This window comes from Coloeus monedula, assembly GCF_965178545.1.
Source record: "Coloeus monedula genome assembly, chromosome: W".
In the NCBI taxonomy this organism is placed as follows: Eukaryota; Metazoa; Chordata; class Aves; order Passeriformes; family Corvidae; genus Coloeus; species Coloeus monedula.
The window spans coordinates 23,393,575-23,408,549 of NC_138821.1; the positions used below are offsets into that span (position 1 = coordinate 23,393,575).

The 14,975-nt window shown below is 39.3% G+C and overlaps 1 protein-coding gene across 2 annotated transcripts; it reads right to left on the minus strand.

The window, feature by feature from the left end:
* Positions 1 to 6,102: 6,102 nt before the first annotated feature.
* LOC309584577 (AN1-type zinc finger protein 5-like) lies at positions 6,103 to 14,667 on the minus strand. Of its 2 annotated transcripts, none has more exons than XM_082300665.1 (6): positions 14,274 to 14,667; positions 13,613 to 13,770; positions 13,109 to 13,220; positions 11,795 to 11,892; positions 6,552 to 6,677; positions 6,103 to 6,270 (listed from the first exon to the last, which is right to left on the minus strand). In XM_082300665.1, the coding sequence occupies exons 1-6, from the start codon at positions 14,435 to 14,437 to the stop codon at positions 6,122 to 6,124; spliced, it is 807 nt and encodes a 268-aa protein (XP_082156791.1). In that variant the 5' UTR covers positions 14,438 to 14,667; the 3' UTR covers positions 6,103 to 6,121. The 2 variants fall into 2 exon arrangements, with proteins under 2 accessions (XP_082156791.1, XP_082156790.1); XM_082300664.1 differs by having other exon boundaries at positions 13,607 to 13,770.
* Positions 14,668 to 14,975: the final 308 nt, after the last annotated feature.

Consider the following 14,975-nt stretch of genomic DNA (forward strand, 5'->3'; position numbering starts at 1 on the left):
AACTCTTTACATTCTAACAGGAGAGTGAACCTCGTTTTTCACACAGAGGAGTATGTATCTGTGTCCTTGAACAACCATTTTGAAAAATTTGCTCGTTTTTTTTTTCTCTCCCCCCTCTCGGCCTCAGTTTAAAGGCACAGAAAGGCACAGAAATAATTTCTGGGCATAGAGCATCAATAGGGGATACACATCATAAAGTCACCCCAAGACACTGACTAATCCAGGTGCGAACAGCCATGCTACAGTATTGAAAACATTGGCCTGTAAACATAAAAAGGTAAACTATACAATGATTGTACCTTTAGAATTTCTGATTCTGTTGCAGCTTTAGCTACAGCAGATTCATTAGTTACTGTGCTGTCCAGTACAGTTTCTCTGTGTCCGGAACTGGCTTTATTCGCTTATAGGAGGTTTTTAGGAATCTCTGCCTGTAGTTTCCACAGCCGTGTAGGTAATCAGAAGTCCTTTTCACTGCTGCTTGAACAGCTCCTTGTCTCACATCCAGATATACAACCAGTTTTCTGTCTGGTGAGGATATACTTGAACATCCAAGGTTATTAAAGAAGCTAAAAAACCCAACTTACACAATTATAAAAGTAGTTCAGAATGTTGGAAATATCCATCAGGAACTGATTCTGTGTTGATGGCCATCAGAGTCAGTAGCCACCCAGACTAATAGTCTTCAAGTGTTTGTTAGAGTCATAGGTACAGTCCCAATTTGGGGTAATTTGACCATGACTGGTTGGCATGATCTTTGACCCATCCTACGTGGATTTGTCGGGACTGAGCCTGTGACAACCTTTTCCGATCTTCCTTCTGCCAAAGCTCTTTCCCTTCACTTGCCAATTTAACACGTCTACTGACACAACCACTGTGTGGCACCAGCCCAGACTGCATAAGAATCAACATACACCATCCTTGCTTTCTCCTTTACTGCCAGCAATACAGCTTTCAACTCTCCCACCTGTGCACTTCCTATTCCTTCTTCTACTAGTTCCACTCTTTCAGTGTTAAGAGCAACTTCTCTTTACTTCCATTTACCATCAGTGGGTTTGGCTAAGGCATCAGTGAATCAGACATCTTTAATTTCAGAGTCTGAGGTAAATGCAGGGGTATCCATTATAGGACAAGGTTTATATGGCTGTTGTAAAGCTAACATGTCTTTTCTATCCCAAACTGCCATCCATTTGTTTGCAGATGCCTGCAGTGTAGCAGTGAGGTTTGCAATATTTGCAACAGCTGCAGTGAAATGTCCTGTGTTAGCATTAAGCCTCTAATAATCAATTGTTAAATGTCATCTCCTGTCTGATTTTTTTCACCTGCCAAACAGGAGAATTGTAAGCAGAATGCATCTTAAATAAAATGCCATTTGTTCCAAATTTTTGATTACATCAAAAACGGATTTTAGCAGTGTAACAGATAATACCTTTTTATTAAAGCCAGCTAAACAATTTCAATTTTTATTTTTAAAACTTTAGTTTTTCAACTTTCATAGGAGTAATTAAAGAGGTTTCAATGATTTTCAAAGATTGTCTTTCTACTCCTACAGCCAGATAAACATAGGGGCTATTCTTATCAGAAAACCATTATGCAGGAATGCACCAGCTGGGCCCCAAAGTTCGACCAGCACTTAAGACTGTTTTTTTCCCTGCTGTGTTGCAAAGGAATTGGAATTGTTTTTTTTTTTTTTTCTCTCTGTAGAAGGTTTGGATTTAAATCTGCCACTTTTCCCCCCCACTTTGCCTGGAAGGCATCTCTCAGTATTCCCAAAGCCAAGGCAGTTCTCCATAGTCCATTTCTCTTGGGTGGATTATGTTTAAGAGTTCTCACCTGTTTGTGGAGGGACGTTTTTGGGGGGTTTTGGGGGATTTTTTTTTGTGGGTTTTTTTTGTTTTGTTTTGTTTGTTTGTTTTCGTTTTTTTTTTTTAAGGGGGTTTCTGCATTTCAGTATTTGGGCTTCTTTTGTGATATTTCCAGCCTATTTCTGTTCTCATCTTAAAAACATTATTTCAAGGTTCCGTTGTGTAGCCATTTTTCTCCAGAATCTAGTTTATACAACGGCCACTATTGATGACAATACTTTATCAAATTCTCCCTGGTAGCTGTTCCCCAGGGGGCTCACCAATTTTTTTTCCCAGTTTCTCAAAATACAACCAAGTGGGGACTTTTTAGAATGCCCCCTTTAGATTGTCCACTGCCCATCGCTGAACAGGGGACCCCAAAATGTTACAATACAATACAAAACAGTTACACAAATACAAAACAATTATCGATAATAACAAAATCAAATACCAAATTCTGGAATACCAAACAACCCACCCACAGCGCTGGAAAATCCACACGTCTCCTGTGGTCAGGGTTCCCAGAAAGAATGCCTTACTGACAGGTGGGATCTTACCTGTGTCCCGGGCTGGACCAGGGATCTGTGGTCTCCTCCAGGAAAGTCCCGGTGCTGGCATGAAGATCCAGAGATCCCGGGATCCAGGGGAAATCAGTCAGATTGTCCCATCTGGGGTCCCAATTCTGATACCGAACTCGGCCAGATAGAAACTAACACAGTTTTGAGTATTAGAAAGCAGATATTCTTTACTGCAGTAAAGAGGAGGAATTTTTCCTCTAATCTCGTGTAACCCAAGACAGACAAGTAAGGCTTTTTATTATATACATTGTTTACATATTCTTCAGGTATCCTTGCTTGCTTGATGTATATTAATTGCCCTGTTTTGCATAGTCACATCCCTATCAAAAGTCCTTATTTGGTCCTCAGGGATCTCTTTCGGGGTCTTTGGTGATCTTTGTTTCCCAAATTGTGGTGTCTTCTGGTTGACCCCTGGTTTTGAACATGTGCAGTTTGTTTCTAGCAATTAGCAAGGTTGCTTTTATCTTATCTATGCCTCCAGAGCTCAGTCTGCATTTCCCAGGACTTTCCAAGGTTGTTTTGTCATAGGTTGTGGTAATGCATAATTTCTCTTATCAATTGGCTTCCCTTGATCAACTAGGTGGGTAATCTTGTCATAATCACTTATCACTTTACATTTAAGGACCAAACAACTAAAATCCAGTGTTCTGCACCTATATTCATATTATTTTTGCCAAGGGATATGTACCACACTGTTTGCACTAAAATGTAAAGATCCATTTATCAGACTTTTCAGTACCCACTCTTACTTACCAGCCTTCCCCCTCTTTGAAAGTTCAATGAGCCTCAATGGAATTAGTGCTCCCGAATGATTATAGATTCTATATGAATTATTAACAGAATAAAGCTTAGTTTTGAATACAGGCTCCTATCCCACCTGTCAGCAATTTACACGATACAGTTAATGATTTTATAGAACAATGAGAGATTTCTTGTTCCATACTTTCCTCCTCAGATCTATTGAGTTAAATTAAACAAGCCTTTGTGCAGATTAAAAAAGCAAATGAATGCAAGAGGGACCATCAGAATCACTAAGTACTAGTATCAGTATGGTTATCTTTCCTAAAATACTCTCACCCTGACAATATCACAAATCTGGACACATTCTCCCCAAATATCCAGTTCCAAGGTGCATTCACGAAACAAGCAAACAAAAAAACCCATCCTCGAACTGAACAAGCTTTTTATGATGCAGTTGAGTTGATTTAATACAAAAAGGTAGAAAAAGTATAACTTTGATGCTTTAAAACAGTTCCACAATTAAAAAAAATAAAATTCATCCTGGCGCATGAAGGCCCAGAACACGCCCTTGTTCCCTTATCAGAAGCATATATAGTGGCAGCAGTAATTATTATGTATTATTCACCAGCAAAGATAGCTTCTTTCAAGTCAACATGTGCTGTGTGCTCTGTACTTTTGTTTCTCCTTGAGAAAGGTACGTATGGCATACATGACATTCATATTTGGATACAGACCCTGACAACTCTGCCCAGGCCTTCTGATGAAGATTTTAACAAAACAATTTAGTCGGTATACTGGCTGTATTAGAACAGATCCACCGGAAATAACTTCTGCAGCCAAAAGGAGAAAAAAAACAACCCAAAACCCACAACAGAACAGAAACTTTTAAAGTTTACTACTAATATTTCCTTCATTCCCTTTTAACCACATTGTTGTTTGCTGACATCTTTATATAGTCATCAAATAGTTACCTTTATTCCAGCTGTTCATGCTTTTCTGACCTCAACAAGTCATCTTAAAGAAGTCAATATGTCAAAATAAGAAATAAGGAGGTTAGAATGTTTTAAGAAAAAAAAAATTTATAGTACTAGTTTTGTATCCAAACCTCCACAGGGCCACTTTTAAGTTACAGCAATAACTGAAACCAATGAACTACCACAAAAAGTATTTCCTTCTGTACATGATTTTTATTATTTACATAATACAGCAGAGCATAGGTGCTGGATAATGTGATTATGTGCAATACCAAAGTATGAACTATCTGTACATGCTTGCATATCTGATAACTAAATTGAAAGAACAAATTTAAAGCAAAAGCTTGATGTTTTTAATAGTGAACTAAAAAACTAAGATTGAACACTGCAATAAAAATCATAAGTAGCATCTTGTGTACATACACGAGAAGAGGCATTACAACACTAGTCTACACTATACTTGATTATATAAAAAACCACCACAAGTTTCATACATGACAAACCCCCTTCCATTATAACACAGAAATTATATTACCAGACAAGCATCAGTGAACTATACTGTCCTTTCTAGTTATTATACAAAGGTGTAGATAACAGAGCCCATGCAATACACCCAAGAACACTACAGTCCTACACCCAAATATAATTAAAAATGATAAAGCAGCCTTCCAAGAGTGGTTCCAGCTCCCACTTAAGTCTACAGGAGTCATGTTGGGTATGATTCCCATACACAACAATTGTTACATTTAAAACTTTTTTTTTTTAATTGAAAAAAGCTCCTAATAGTCTTTTGAACCCAGAACGTGCTGAATTTAAGAAACACATGAATAATAAACCGCTGAAATACTTCTGCAACTTACATAGATGCATGTGTCACTTGATAGGGTTGCTGTGGTATATCTAAAAATCTCACTCATAGCTTTGGTTTTCTAAGTCAATCTTAGCACAATATTGTGCTATACTGTTGGGGTCCCTTCCCCCCTGCCATGTAGTCATGGGAGAGGGGCCTTGGGGGGGGGGAGACACGGGGTTTCCCTAGTCCCTGGTCAGCCTTGTTCCCCACTGGTGGTTTTGTGTTCCCCTGCGCGGGCAAGGACCCTCGGTTCCCGTGATTATAACAGTTCCTCAGCAGATCCTCAGCCATGCGGCTGGAGAAATAAACATCTCTCTGAAACATCTATCAAGAATCGGTCCATATCTATTTCTTTTCCACGGGCCTTGTTGTTTGATACGTGTGTTACAGTATCCCCACTGTAACACTATACAACATTATTAGCTATGCAAGGAAAAGCAGACAACTGTTGCAGGACAGTTCTTAAATTTCTAACAGGACATTTCCTTTGGGAAATTATTATAATTTTAATTATTCTAAAGTTAATGTTATCTGTTCTAAAATAGTTTTCTTCTCATACATATGAGATTTTTTTTTCCATTTTGCTCATTGCAATTGCTAAATGACTTTTTATTAAATATGGCACCAACACTCATCTTACTGGATGGTAGAGCCCTCTACATGTCTCATATTCTGCTGGAATACAACGGAGCATGGAAAATAAAAGTACAATAAGATTTTAAATGGATAGAAGTAGACCATCAGCCTTTCTGACATATCCTTCTCCCAAACAGGCACAGTCTTCGGCTAGTCATAAACACCTTGAACATCTCAAAAGGCAGATCTGCTCCAAACATGAAGTAAACATCTGTTTAGCACATGTGAACTAGAGCCTGTCTTCTGTGCCTGTGTATTCCTGTGCAGGTTCTAGCCATCCAATCATATTCTGAGGAGAGCATATACATTTTCAAGGACTGTATCTATCCAATTCTGCCTGTAACAAACACCCAAACATTGTGAAAAAACATTAAGACAGACAAGGCTAAAATTAAAACTTTGAAGAACAAAGGAAAATGGCCATACATCTGCTCTTTAATGCTTTCATAGGGCATATTAAAATAAAACAAAAGTCAGTCTTTTCACAAATAGACTAGTTTATATTCTCTGGATTTTTTCAGCCACCACAACTGGATTCTCTTTCCTGATTTTTGCTGCAGCTTCTGCTTTGTAATCATATGGACAATTATGCTTGTCAGAATAACGGTGAAGTCCACAAAATAAGTTTCCACATCGGCAATCAAACCCTGTATAAAGAAAAGGAAAAGCAACATCACTAGGAAGCTTCAGACTTAAGAAAGCTATAAATTAAGGGCTTAGCCAGTACAAAGGGGGTATGTGCATCATCTGTATCAAACAGATTAAGTGGAATGAATATTTTCAAATATCAGCTCTATTAAGGGATCTAACATTAATGATTTTATAACAGCAAGCAAAAGTTTAATGCCTACAGATTTCAACACATTTAATCTAGTAAGAGGCAACTAATCATATAAATCTATTCAGTATTGACAAAGTACTATCATACCCGTAAGGCCAACCTTCTTTCTGCATGTGAAACACCTGTTCTTCTTTGGTTTAGGCAGTTCAGCAGCTTTCTCTTCACTCTGTGAAGTACTAGGTTGAGAAACTGATGGGCTTGGTTGAGTAACAACTATTAAAGCAAGCAAAAGAAATAAAGGTTATTTTCTTCCTTCTCTTGACTTCACTAGCATGCTTGTATTTATTAACAGTAAATTCCCCTCTACTAAGACCCCGAAGTTTATTGTCTGGAGTGGTAAGTAGAATAGGTATTCTATTAACTTCTCTTTTATCTCTACAGAAAATTATCAAGTTTTCCCCACTGTTCCATCATCTAGAAAATACAGGATACCTAGTGTTATCACCTGTATTCACCCATATAGGTCCTGTACACACAATATTAAAAGTAATATGATCCAGTTCAAATTAATCTAAAACAATAACAACACTGTCAAAGTTGTTGAACAGAGGGGATACTTGTGGAAAATAGTCAATAGGAACATATTTTAGAAACAAATGACATTTACAGTAATGCTTTTTTGTCATAGTACCAAGTTACTCTGCCACTATACTTGCAGATGATCTAAAACCTCAGTCAAACAGTACAACACCTAATATTCTTGAGTTTCAAACCACTGATTTTGTGATACACCAAGCATACTACTACAAGCCACACAGCTTAAAAGAGCCCTTGTTTCAGACACCTTTTTTCAGTAATTTGAAGAAAAAAGTACATATTTACATTGGATATCAGAATCCTTGTACTGTATTCAACCTTAATGATCAAGCAGTTTGAGTCAAAATGGCTTATTTTTCAATTGCCTTTGTCATGAACACTTTTGGTTACATTTCTCCCTTTTTATTCAAGTTCTATTCAGGATAAAAATGGGTCCTTCTGTGAACTTCTGTGGATCTGTTAGTTTTCTTTGAAAAATTAAATTTTTTATCAGTTGTTTTAAAAATCCTTTTAATACTCAAATTAGTGCAGAGGAAAGACAAGGGAGATGTGTTTGTATACAAACTTTAATGCATACAACCCAGAGAGTCTGTCCCTGTTCAGTTTTCCTGGATACTCAATTGTATGATTACATCTACTGTTTTAAAAGATAATGAGCAAACTATAAAATACACTCCATAATTAATGATTGAGAATATAGGTTTAAAGGACTCACTTTGTAACCAACTTTATGCACACAAATATGATTTCTTAGTTGAGATCCTTTTGGATCAGTAAGCATTGCATTCTGAAAGTGGATTTTTTTCAACATCATGAACCCCTTATAGCTAACTTTTTATTATCCTTACTATTAATACCTGCTCTTATAAGATTATATTTGTATTATGTTCATGCGCCTATTATTACTAACACAAAGCCTCACAGATCCAAGCCCCATTTCACAATTCACTGTAGAAGTGAACAAAGAGAGCCTCCAGTCAGTTTATATTTCAGATTGTAAACAAGATTCAGTAGTGACAAACTTTTACAGGTAACAAGGAACTTTCGGTGCTCATACCCAAAAAGTCTTATACAGGAAATCAGTATTTTCTTATACAATATTATAATGTAAGTCCTAGGGAACAACTCAAGCTCTTTACTGACTTTATTTTTGAATATTCTATAGATTCTTCTAGAAAGTGTGAGGAGTTCAGCATCAACACTATTTTGCTAATTCTGAGGACAACAATACTATCCAGTCTTGGATAGATAATGTTTTTTCCATACTTAAGCATGCTATTAATAAAAAGCAAAGGTATGGCACTACAATCATAACTGCTATAGATACTTTTCAGAGTAATTTTGACAGCTGCTTTTTTTTTTTAAATTAAGCAATTCCTTTGTCTTGACAATTAATATTTTCAAAATGAACAGATATAACCTTTTGAACTTGTCTTTAAACCCCAAGGAAAGTAGTATTCAGTATCAGATAATCTAGTTGAAAGCCTATGACCAAAGAAAATCAGGTTAAAAACACTGACACCACAGTGTAAGCCTGTTGGATACCACACACCTTAGCTGACAGGAATTAAGAAATTGACTAAACATCTCCCAAATCAAGCAGCATGGTCAAGCTCCTTTTTGATTTTTTATATTACCAGTCTGTTTAAAATGAAATGCTAGATGTAAGCTATGGCAGATGGAAAAGGGGAACCTTCCAATTCTCTGGGGGAGTGAGCAAGTGAGCAGCTGTGTGTACTTAGCTGCCTACCAGGGTTAAACCACAACAGACCTTTCTGGCACCCAACAAAGGGCTTGAAGGGTTTGAGATAACAACAGACTTAACTGGAATGTGCTAGGTCAAATTTATAGCTGTTACTGCTGTTTAACTAGTAATCAGCAGGCTCCTGGGCTTGCCATGGGCTTGCTTGCCTGACTGCAAATTAAAGTCTAGTGCTCATTAGTAGCTGCTTTTTGCTTTCACTGCTTATCATCTTACTTTGCTGTGCCTGGGAACATTTTGATAACAGCAATGACCATGCATGCACATGGGCTGGCAAATGGCCTGGGCATTGCTGCTGTCCTGGACAGGCTGGAACTCTGTGTGAACTCAAGTCAAAGGGACTGTGACCTGTGGATGAGTCCCCATGGGAACAGGACACCCTGAAGCATCTGTAGCCATGGTTACGTCTGTGCCAGAGCAGGTACACCTCTAAAGGGATTGTGGCTCAAGAAGTCCACACTGGAGAAGGTATGCCTTGAAGCATCTGTGGCTGTGGATAAGTCTATAATATAGCAGGTACACTCCTGAAGGGACTGTTGCTGTGGGTAAGGCCACACGGGAGCAGGTACATCTCTGAAAGGATTGTGGCCCATGAAAAAGTCCATGCTGGAACAGGTGCACCTCAAAGCAACTGTGGCTATGGATAAGTCTGTGCTGCAGAAGGTATACCCTAAAGAGACTCTGGCTCATAGATAAAGATCCACTTGGAGCAGGCACACTCCTAAGGGACTGCAGTCTGTGAATAAATCCAAGTCAGACCAGGGGCAAGGGGAAGAGTTCATTGCAATGTTAAACCCTATGGCCTGGTACAAAGGGACCAAGGGTAGAGATTTTAATGGATATGCCTTTAAACTGTTGTAATCTGGTATTGGAGTTACATGTTATAGGATGTACTTATAGCAGGAACCACCTGAACCAACGGAGGACAAACCTCACAAGAAGCAGTACGGGTGCAGCAGTGACCAGATTTGAGCTCACTGATCCATCAAGACAAAGAGATAGTGTATTAAATAATTTTGTTTCACAAAACAAAGATTATAAACAAATCCATCTAAGGGAAAATGTTACCAACTACTACAAATGTACTTCCTCCTCTACATAAATATACTGACTGAGATTAGCTCAGTTGGTTAGAGCATGGTGCTAGTAACACCAAGGTGACAGGTTTGATTCCTGTGTGGGCCATTCACTTAAGAGTTGGACTTGAAATCCTTTTGGGTCCCTTCCAACTCATAATATTCTGTGAACTCTGTGAAACTGACAGGCGTTCACTGCCATAACCAGCAACCTGGGAACTAGGAAGTGATGATAATCCAAAGTGCAAAGGCCCATTTCCGAAAAGAGCTGCCAAACAGGATCCTTCCTCCACAACTAAAACATATTCCAAAAAAGAAAAACAGGTAACATGCAGAAATGGGCAACTAAAAGGTCCCAAGACAAGGAGATTGCACAGGTTGCCCTAAATCAGAATTGTTAACTTTATTACTCAACACAGATAACATCTGCAAAAAGTAGGCATCCATCCACTTTTATGCCAGCAGAGTTAGATCTAATAATGGATTTTAATAATGAAGTCCTCAAAGTAGCTTTGCATAACAGCTAGAAGAGGGACAACACCCTTTAACTAAAGCTCACACATAAAAACAACCCCCCATTTTTCCGCCAAACTGTGTCTCAAATGAAATATAAGTTTTAGTTCTTCTGAAATGACATTAGTACCCACATTCATCAGATACTATCCTGACAACTGCTTGTCACAAAAAGCTCCCTCTAGTATACAGTAAATAAATTTTATGCCAGAAATCACACTGTATTAATCATCAGGCAAAGTACTCAAAGTGATTGCCATGGAATAAATCACTAGACAAAAACTGAAACGATGGCAGGAAAATGGTTGTTACTGTCACCTGCAGACCTGCCTCCTCAGTACCAATAACCCTATTCATATGGAGCAAAGCCTTTTATCACCAGAACATGTTTTATTGCCTTAAGAGAGGTCCTGTTGGCATGTAGCCCTCTTCATCACCATGGTTATTTCTCTTGCCAACCACCAGCTCAGGTTACCAGATGAGGTTTATTTCACTTCAATTTTAGGAAACCAGATCTCCTGCTACAAGGTTGAAGAACTTGGGAGCAAAAAGAAGTTTCCAGACATGGACATGATTTTTAAATTTTATTAAGTAATACAACAATAAGTTAACCACAGGCATTGTAAAATGCAGTGCCATCAGTAACCACAAAACAGGCACAGGGGATGCCATTCAGAGGGACCAGGACAAGCTCAAGAAGTAGACCCATGTGAATCTCCTGAGGTTCAACAAGGCAAAGTGCAAAGTCCTACATTTGGGTCAGGACAACCCCCAAACAGGCTGAGGGGATGCAGGGATTGAGATCATCCATGTATAAGAGGACTTAGGGGCACTGGTGGATGAAAATCTGGATAGCAAAGGCAAGGACTGGGAGAACAAATAAGCACCCACTGTAGGAGAAGATCAGGTTTGAAAGCATCTAAGGAACCTGCAGGTACACAAGTCCATGGAACCTGATGAGATGCATCTGCAGGTCCTGAAAGAACTAGTGGATGAAGTGGCTAAGTCACTATCCATCCTATTGAGAAGTCATGGCAGTCCAGTGAAGTTCCCAATGACTGGAAAAGGGGAAACATAACCCCCATTTTTATAAACAGAAATAAGGAAGACCCAGGAAACTACGGGCCAGTCAGTCTCACCTCAGTGCCTGGCAAAATCATGGAGCAGCTCCTCCTGGAGACTATGCTAAGGTACATGGGAAATAAGGAGGGGATTGGTGACAACCAACATGGCTTCACTAAGGGCAAATCATGGAGGTCTTTATGACAGGGTTACAGGATTGGCAAATATGGGAAGAGTGACAGAAAAAAAATCTACCTGGACTCATGCAAAGCATTTGGTACTGCCCCACACAACATCCTTGTCCCTAAAGTGGAGAGAAAGTAAATAAATTGTCAGCTTCTGTTAAGCCAGTTGTATCCAGTGTTACTCTGTAAACATACCTGGCTTGATCTCTGTTTTTGGTGATACTTTCTCCTCTCTTGAAATGCTCATTTCTGTCATTTGTTGCATTACAGGCAAAGCAGCAACAGGCACATTTCTGTTTACATACAGTGAAATGGGTGATTACATTAGTTTAGAGTACATAAGAGCTTAAACTGTAAAAATCCATCAGACTACCCAATCAGTTATTATTGATACATGTTCCTGACCTAGTACTTCTATCTCTCTTCCCTAGAAGAAATTAGGCAAACTGTAGCAAATATTTCCCCAGATAAACCAGAAATGTCCTTGTAAATGTAATAGTCCAACACCAAACACTAATTAGTCCTAATTTATAAAGATTCATAAAGCACTGTAAAGTGCACTGTCACTTTTTCCTCTGCAGAAACTCTCTGTAATAGGGCAATGTAACTTGCTATATATTCACAGTTCATTCAAACCTCAAAATAGTACCTTCATCTGGTAAAGGGTCTAGAAATCAAGTCTTATGAGGAGCGGCTGAGGGAGCTGGGGGTGTTTGGCCTGGAGAAAAGGAGGCTCAGGGGAAACCTTATTGCTCTCTACAACTACCTGAAAGGAGGCTGTAGCGAGGTGGGAGTTGATCTCTTCTCTTAAGTAACAAGGAATAGGACAAGAGTAAATGGCCTCAAGTTGTGCCAGGGGAGGTTTAGATTGGATATTAGAAAAAATTTCTTCACTGAAAGGGTGGTCAAGCATTGGAAGAGGCTGCCCAGGGAGGTGGTTGAGTCCCCATCCCTGGAGGTATTTAAAAGCTGTGTGGATGTGGCACTTAAGGACATGGTTTAGTGGTAGTGATGCCTGAAGTGGCTACCTAAAAACAGACTAGACAAGAATAAGGGAATAAAGGTAGGTATTTATTTGAAGGGCCTTCAGAGGTACACCTTGGGCAGGTCAAAGGCTACACCCAAGATGGACCACCAGTCATGGGTTTTTTCACTTTTATAAGTTTGGTCCATTTGCATATCAGGATCAATTCTCCAATTACAACCCCAGTTAATGATGTAACTACCCCAAGTTTGCCCTCCTCTTCAGATGTTAGTTTACACATTTTGGACCTAGGACAATCTGGGTGTCCTTGGAGAGCAAGTCTGGAGAGGCTTGTTATGTCTAACCAGCATGAGAGAATAGCAGCTAACAGGCCACAAGAAACTTCAGTTACACACTAGGCAGTACAGGATTTGAAAAATATAAAAGTTAAAACCTAAGGCATCAGTGGACTGGGCAGTGTTAGGTTAATGGGTGGACTCTATGATCTTAAGTCTTTTCCAACCTAAATGATTCTATAATCTTACCTTGATTTTCCAGATCTGCTACTAGCAGTAGCTTCACAGTTGCTTAAGCTAGCATCTGCTCTCTGTACAGATGGAGAGTCTGAGGTAGGACTGTTTGAACCACTAGCTGTCCCTATATAACAGAAATTTGAGAAGTTAATTATAACCAAAGTATAGGATACAAGTTAGTCAAGCAGGTTTTAATACGGTTATGAATCATTTCCTATAATTCCTCATTCTACTGCATCTTCTTAATATAGACTATATTGTTAATGACCAAAACAAAAGGATTGTATAAGAACACAACCATAGCAGAGGGTAAGTAAAAATCCAACTTAAGTTCAACACCAAGTGGGCCAGAATACATTACACAAAAAAGCATTTTTATTCTTATTGTGATTTAAAGTATTATCCCCTTTGATAGTAATAGTTTTAATATGCAGCTATCAGAAGATCTGAATACATCTCATCACCTATACATTACGTTTTCAAGACACACAAAAAAAACACGTCTCAAACCTTTACCCATTGGGCTGATTCTACCACTATTCTGCTGTCGCTGAAGATGTTCTTTGTAGCAAACAGAACACATGCCATTTGTTCTAGGATTTCCATAAAATCCACATCCTGTACTACACAGCATGGGGCCTGGGGTCTGGTTTGTCTCCTGAGCCATTTCAGTGCTGTAAATAAAACCAAGAACTGCATTAAGGACTGGCATTTCACCAAAATCGATTACAGGGTTATAGAATTAAAGTAGGTCTGCTTACCTTGCCCACAAAAAGTGATATCAGCATTTTTAAAGATGGCTATATGGATGTTAATATATAATTCAATACTTCAATTGTATTGATAAGTAACATTGTCAGGAACATCTAAGAGAGGTAAAAAACATTATCATAGTTTAGTGGGTTGACCTTGGCTGGATGCCAGGTGCTCACCAAGCTGCCCTATTGCTCCCCCTCCTTAACTGGACAGGTGGAGAAATAGACAATGAAAGGCTCATGAGTTGATATAAGGAGAGGGGAGATCATTCACCAATTACCATCACAAACAAAACAGATTCAACTTGGGAAAAATTAATTTATTACCAATTAAATCTGAGTGGAATAATGAGAAAACAAAATCAAATCTTAAAACACCTTCCCCCCACCCCTCCCTTCTTCCTGGGCTAAACTTTACTCACAATTTTTCTATTCCCCCACCATCACAAGGAATGGGGGTAGCAGTCAGTTCATTACATGTCTCTGCTGTTCCTTCCTCCTCACATTCTTCCCCTGCTCCAATGTGGGGTCCCTCCCACAGGAGGGAGTCTTCCATGAATGTCTCTGATGTGGGTCCTTCCCACATGCTGCAGTTCTTCACAAACTGCTTCAGTGTGGGTCCATTCCACTTTTTCTTTCCATGAGGTGCAATCCTTCAGGAACAGACTGCTCCAGCATGGGTCCTTCTCAGGGTCACAAGTCCTACCAGCAAACCTGCTCCAGCATGGGCTTCCCTCAGGGTCACAGCCCCCACTCCATCACCTGGAGCACCTCCTCCACTGATCTCTGAGCCTGCAGAGTTGTTTCTCTCACACATTCTCACTCCTCTCTTCCAGCTGCTGTTGTGCAGCAGTTCCCCCCCCCCCCCTTCTTAAATATGTTATCACAGAGGTGCTATCACCATTGCTGATTGGCCAGCAGCAGGTCCATCTTGAAGCCAGCTGGCATTGGCTCTATCTGACATAGCAGAAGTTTCTGGCAGCTTCTCACAGAAGCCACCCCGTGGCCCCCCACTACCAAAACCTTGCCACACAAACCCAATACACACAGTAATACTGAGAAGTAATATACTTATCAGACACCAATCTATGTGTGCAGGTTATGACCATATTTAATTAATTGGC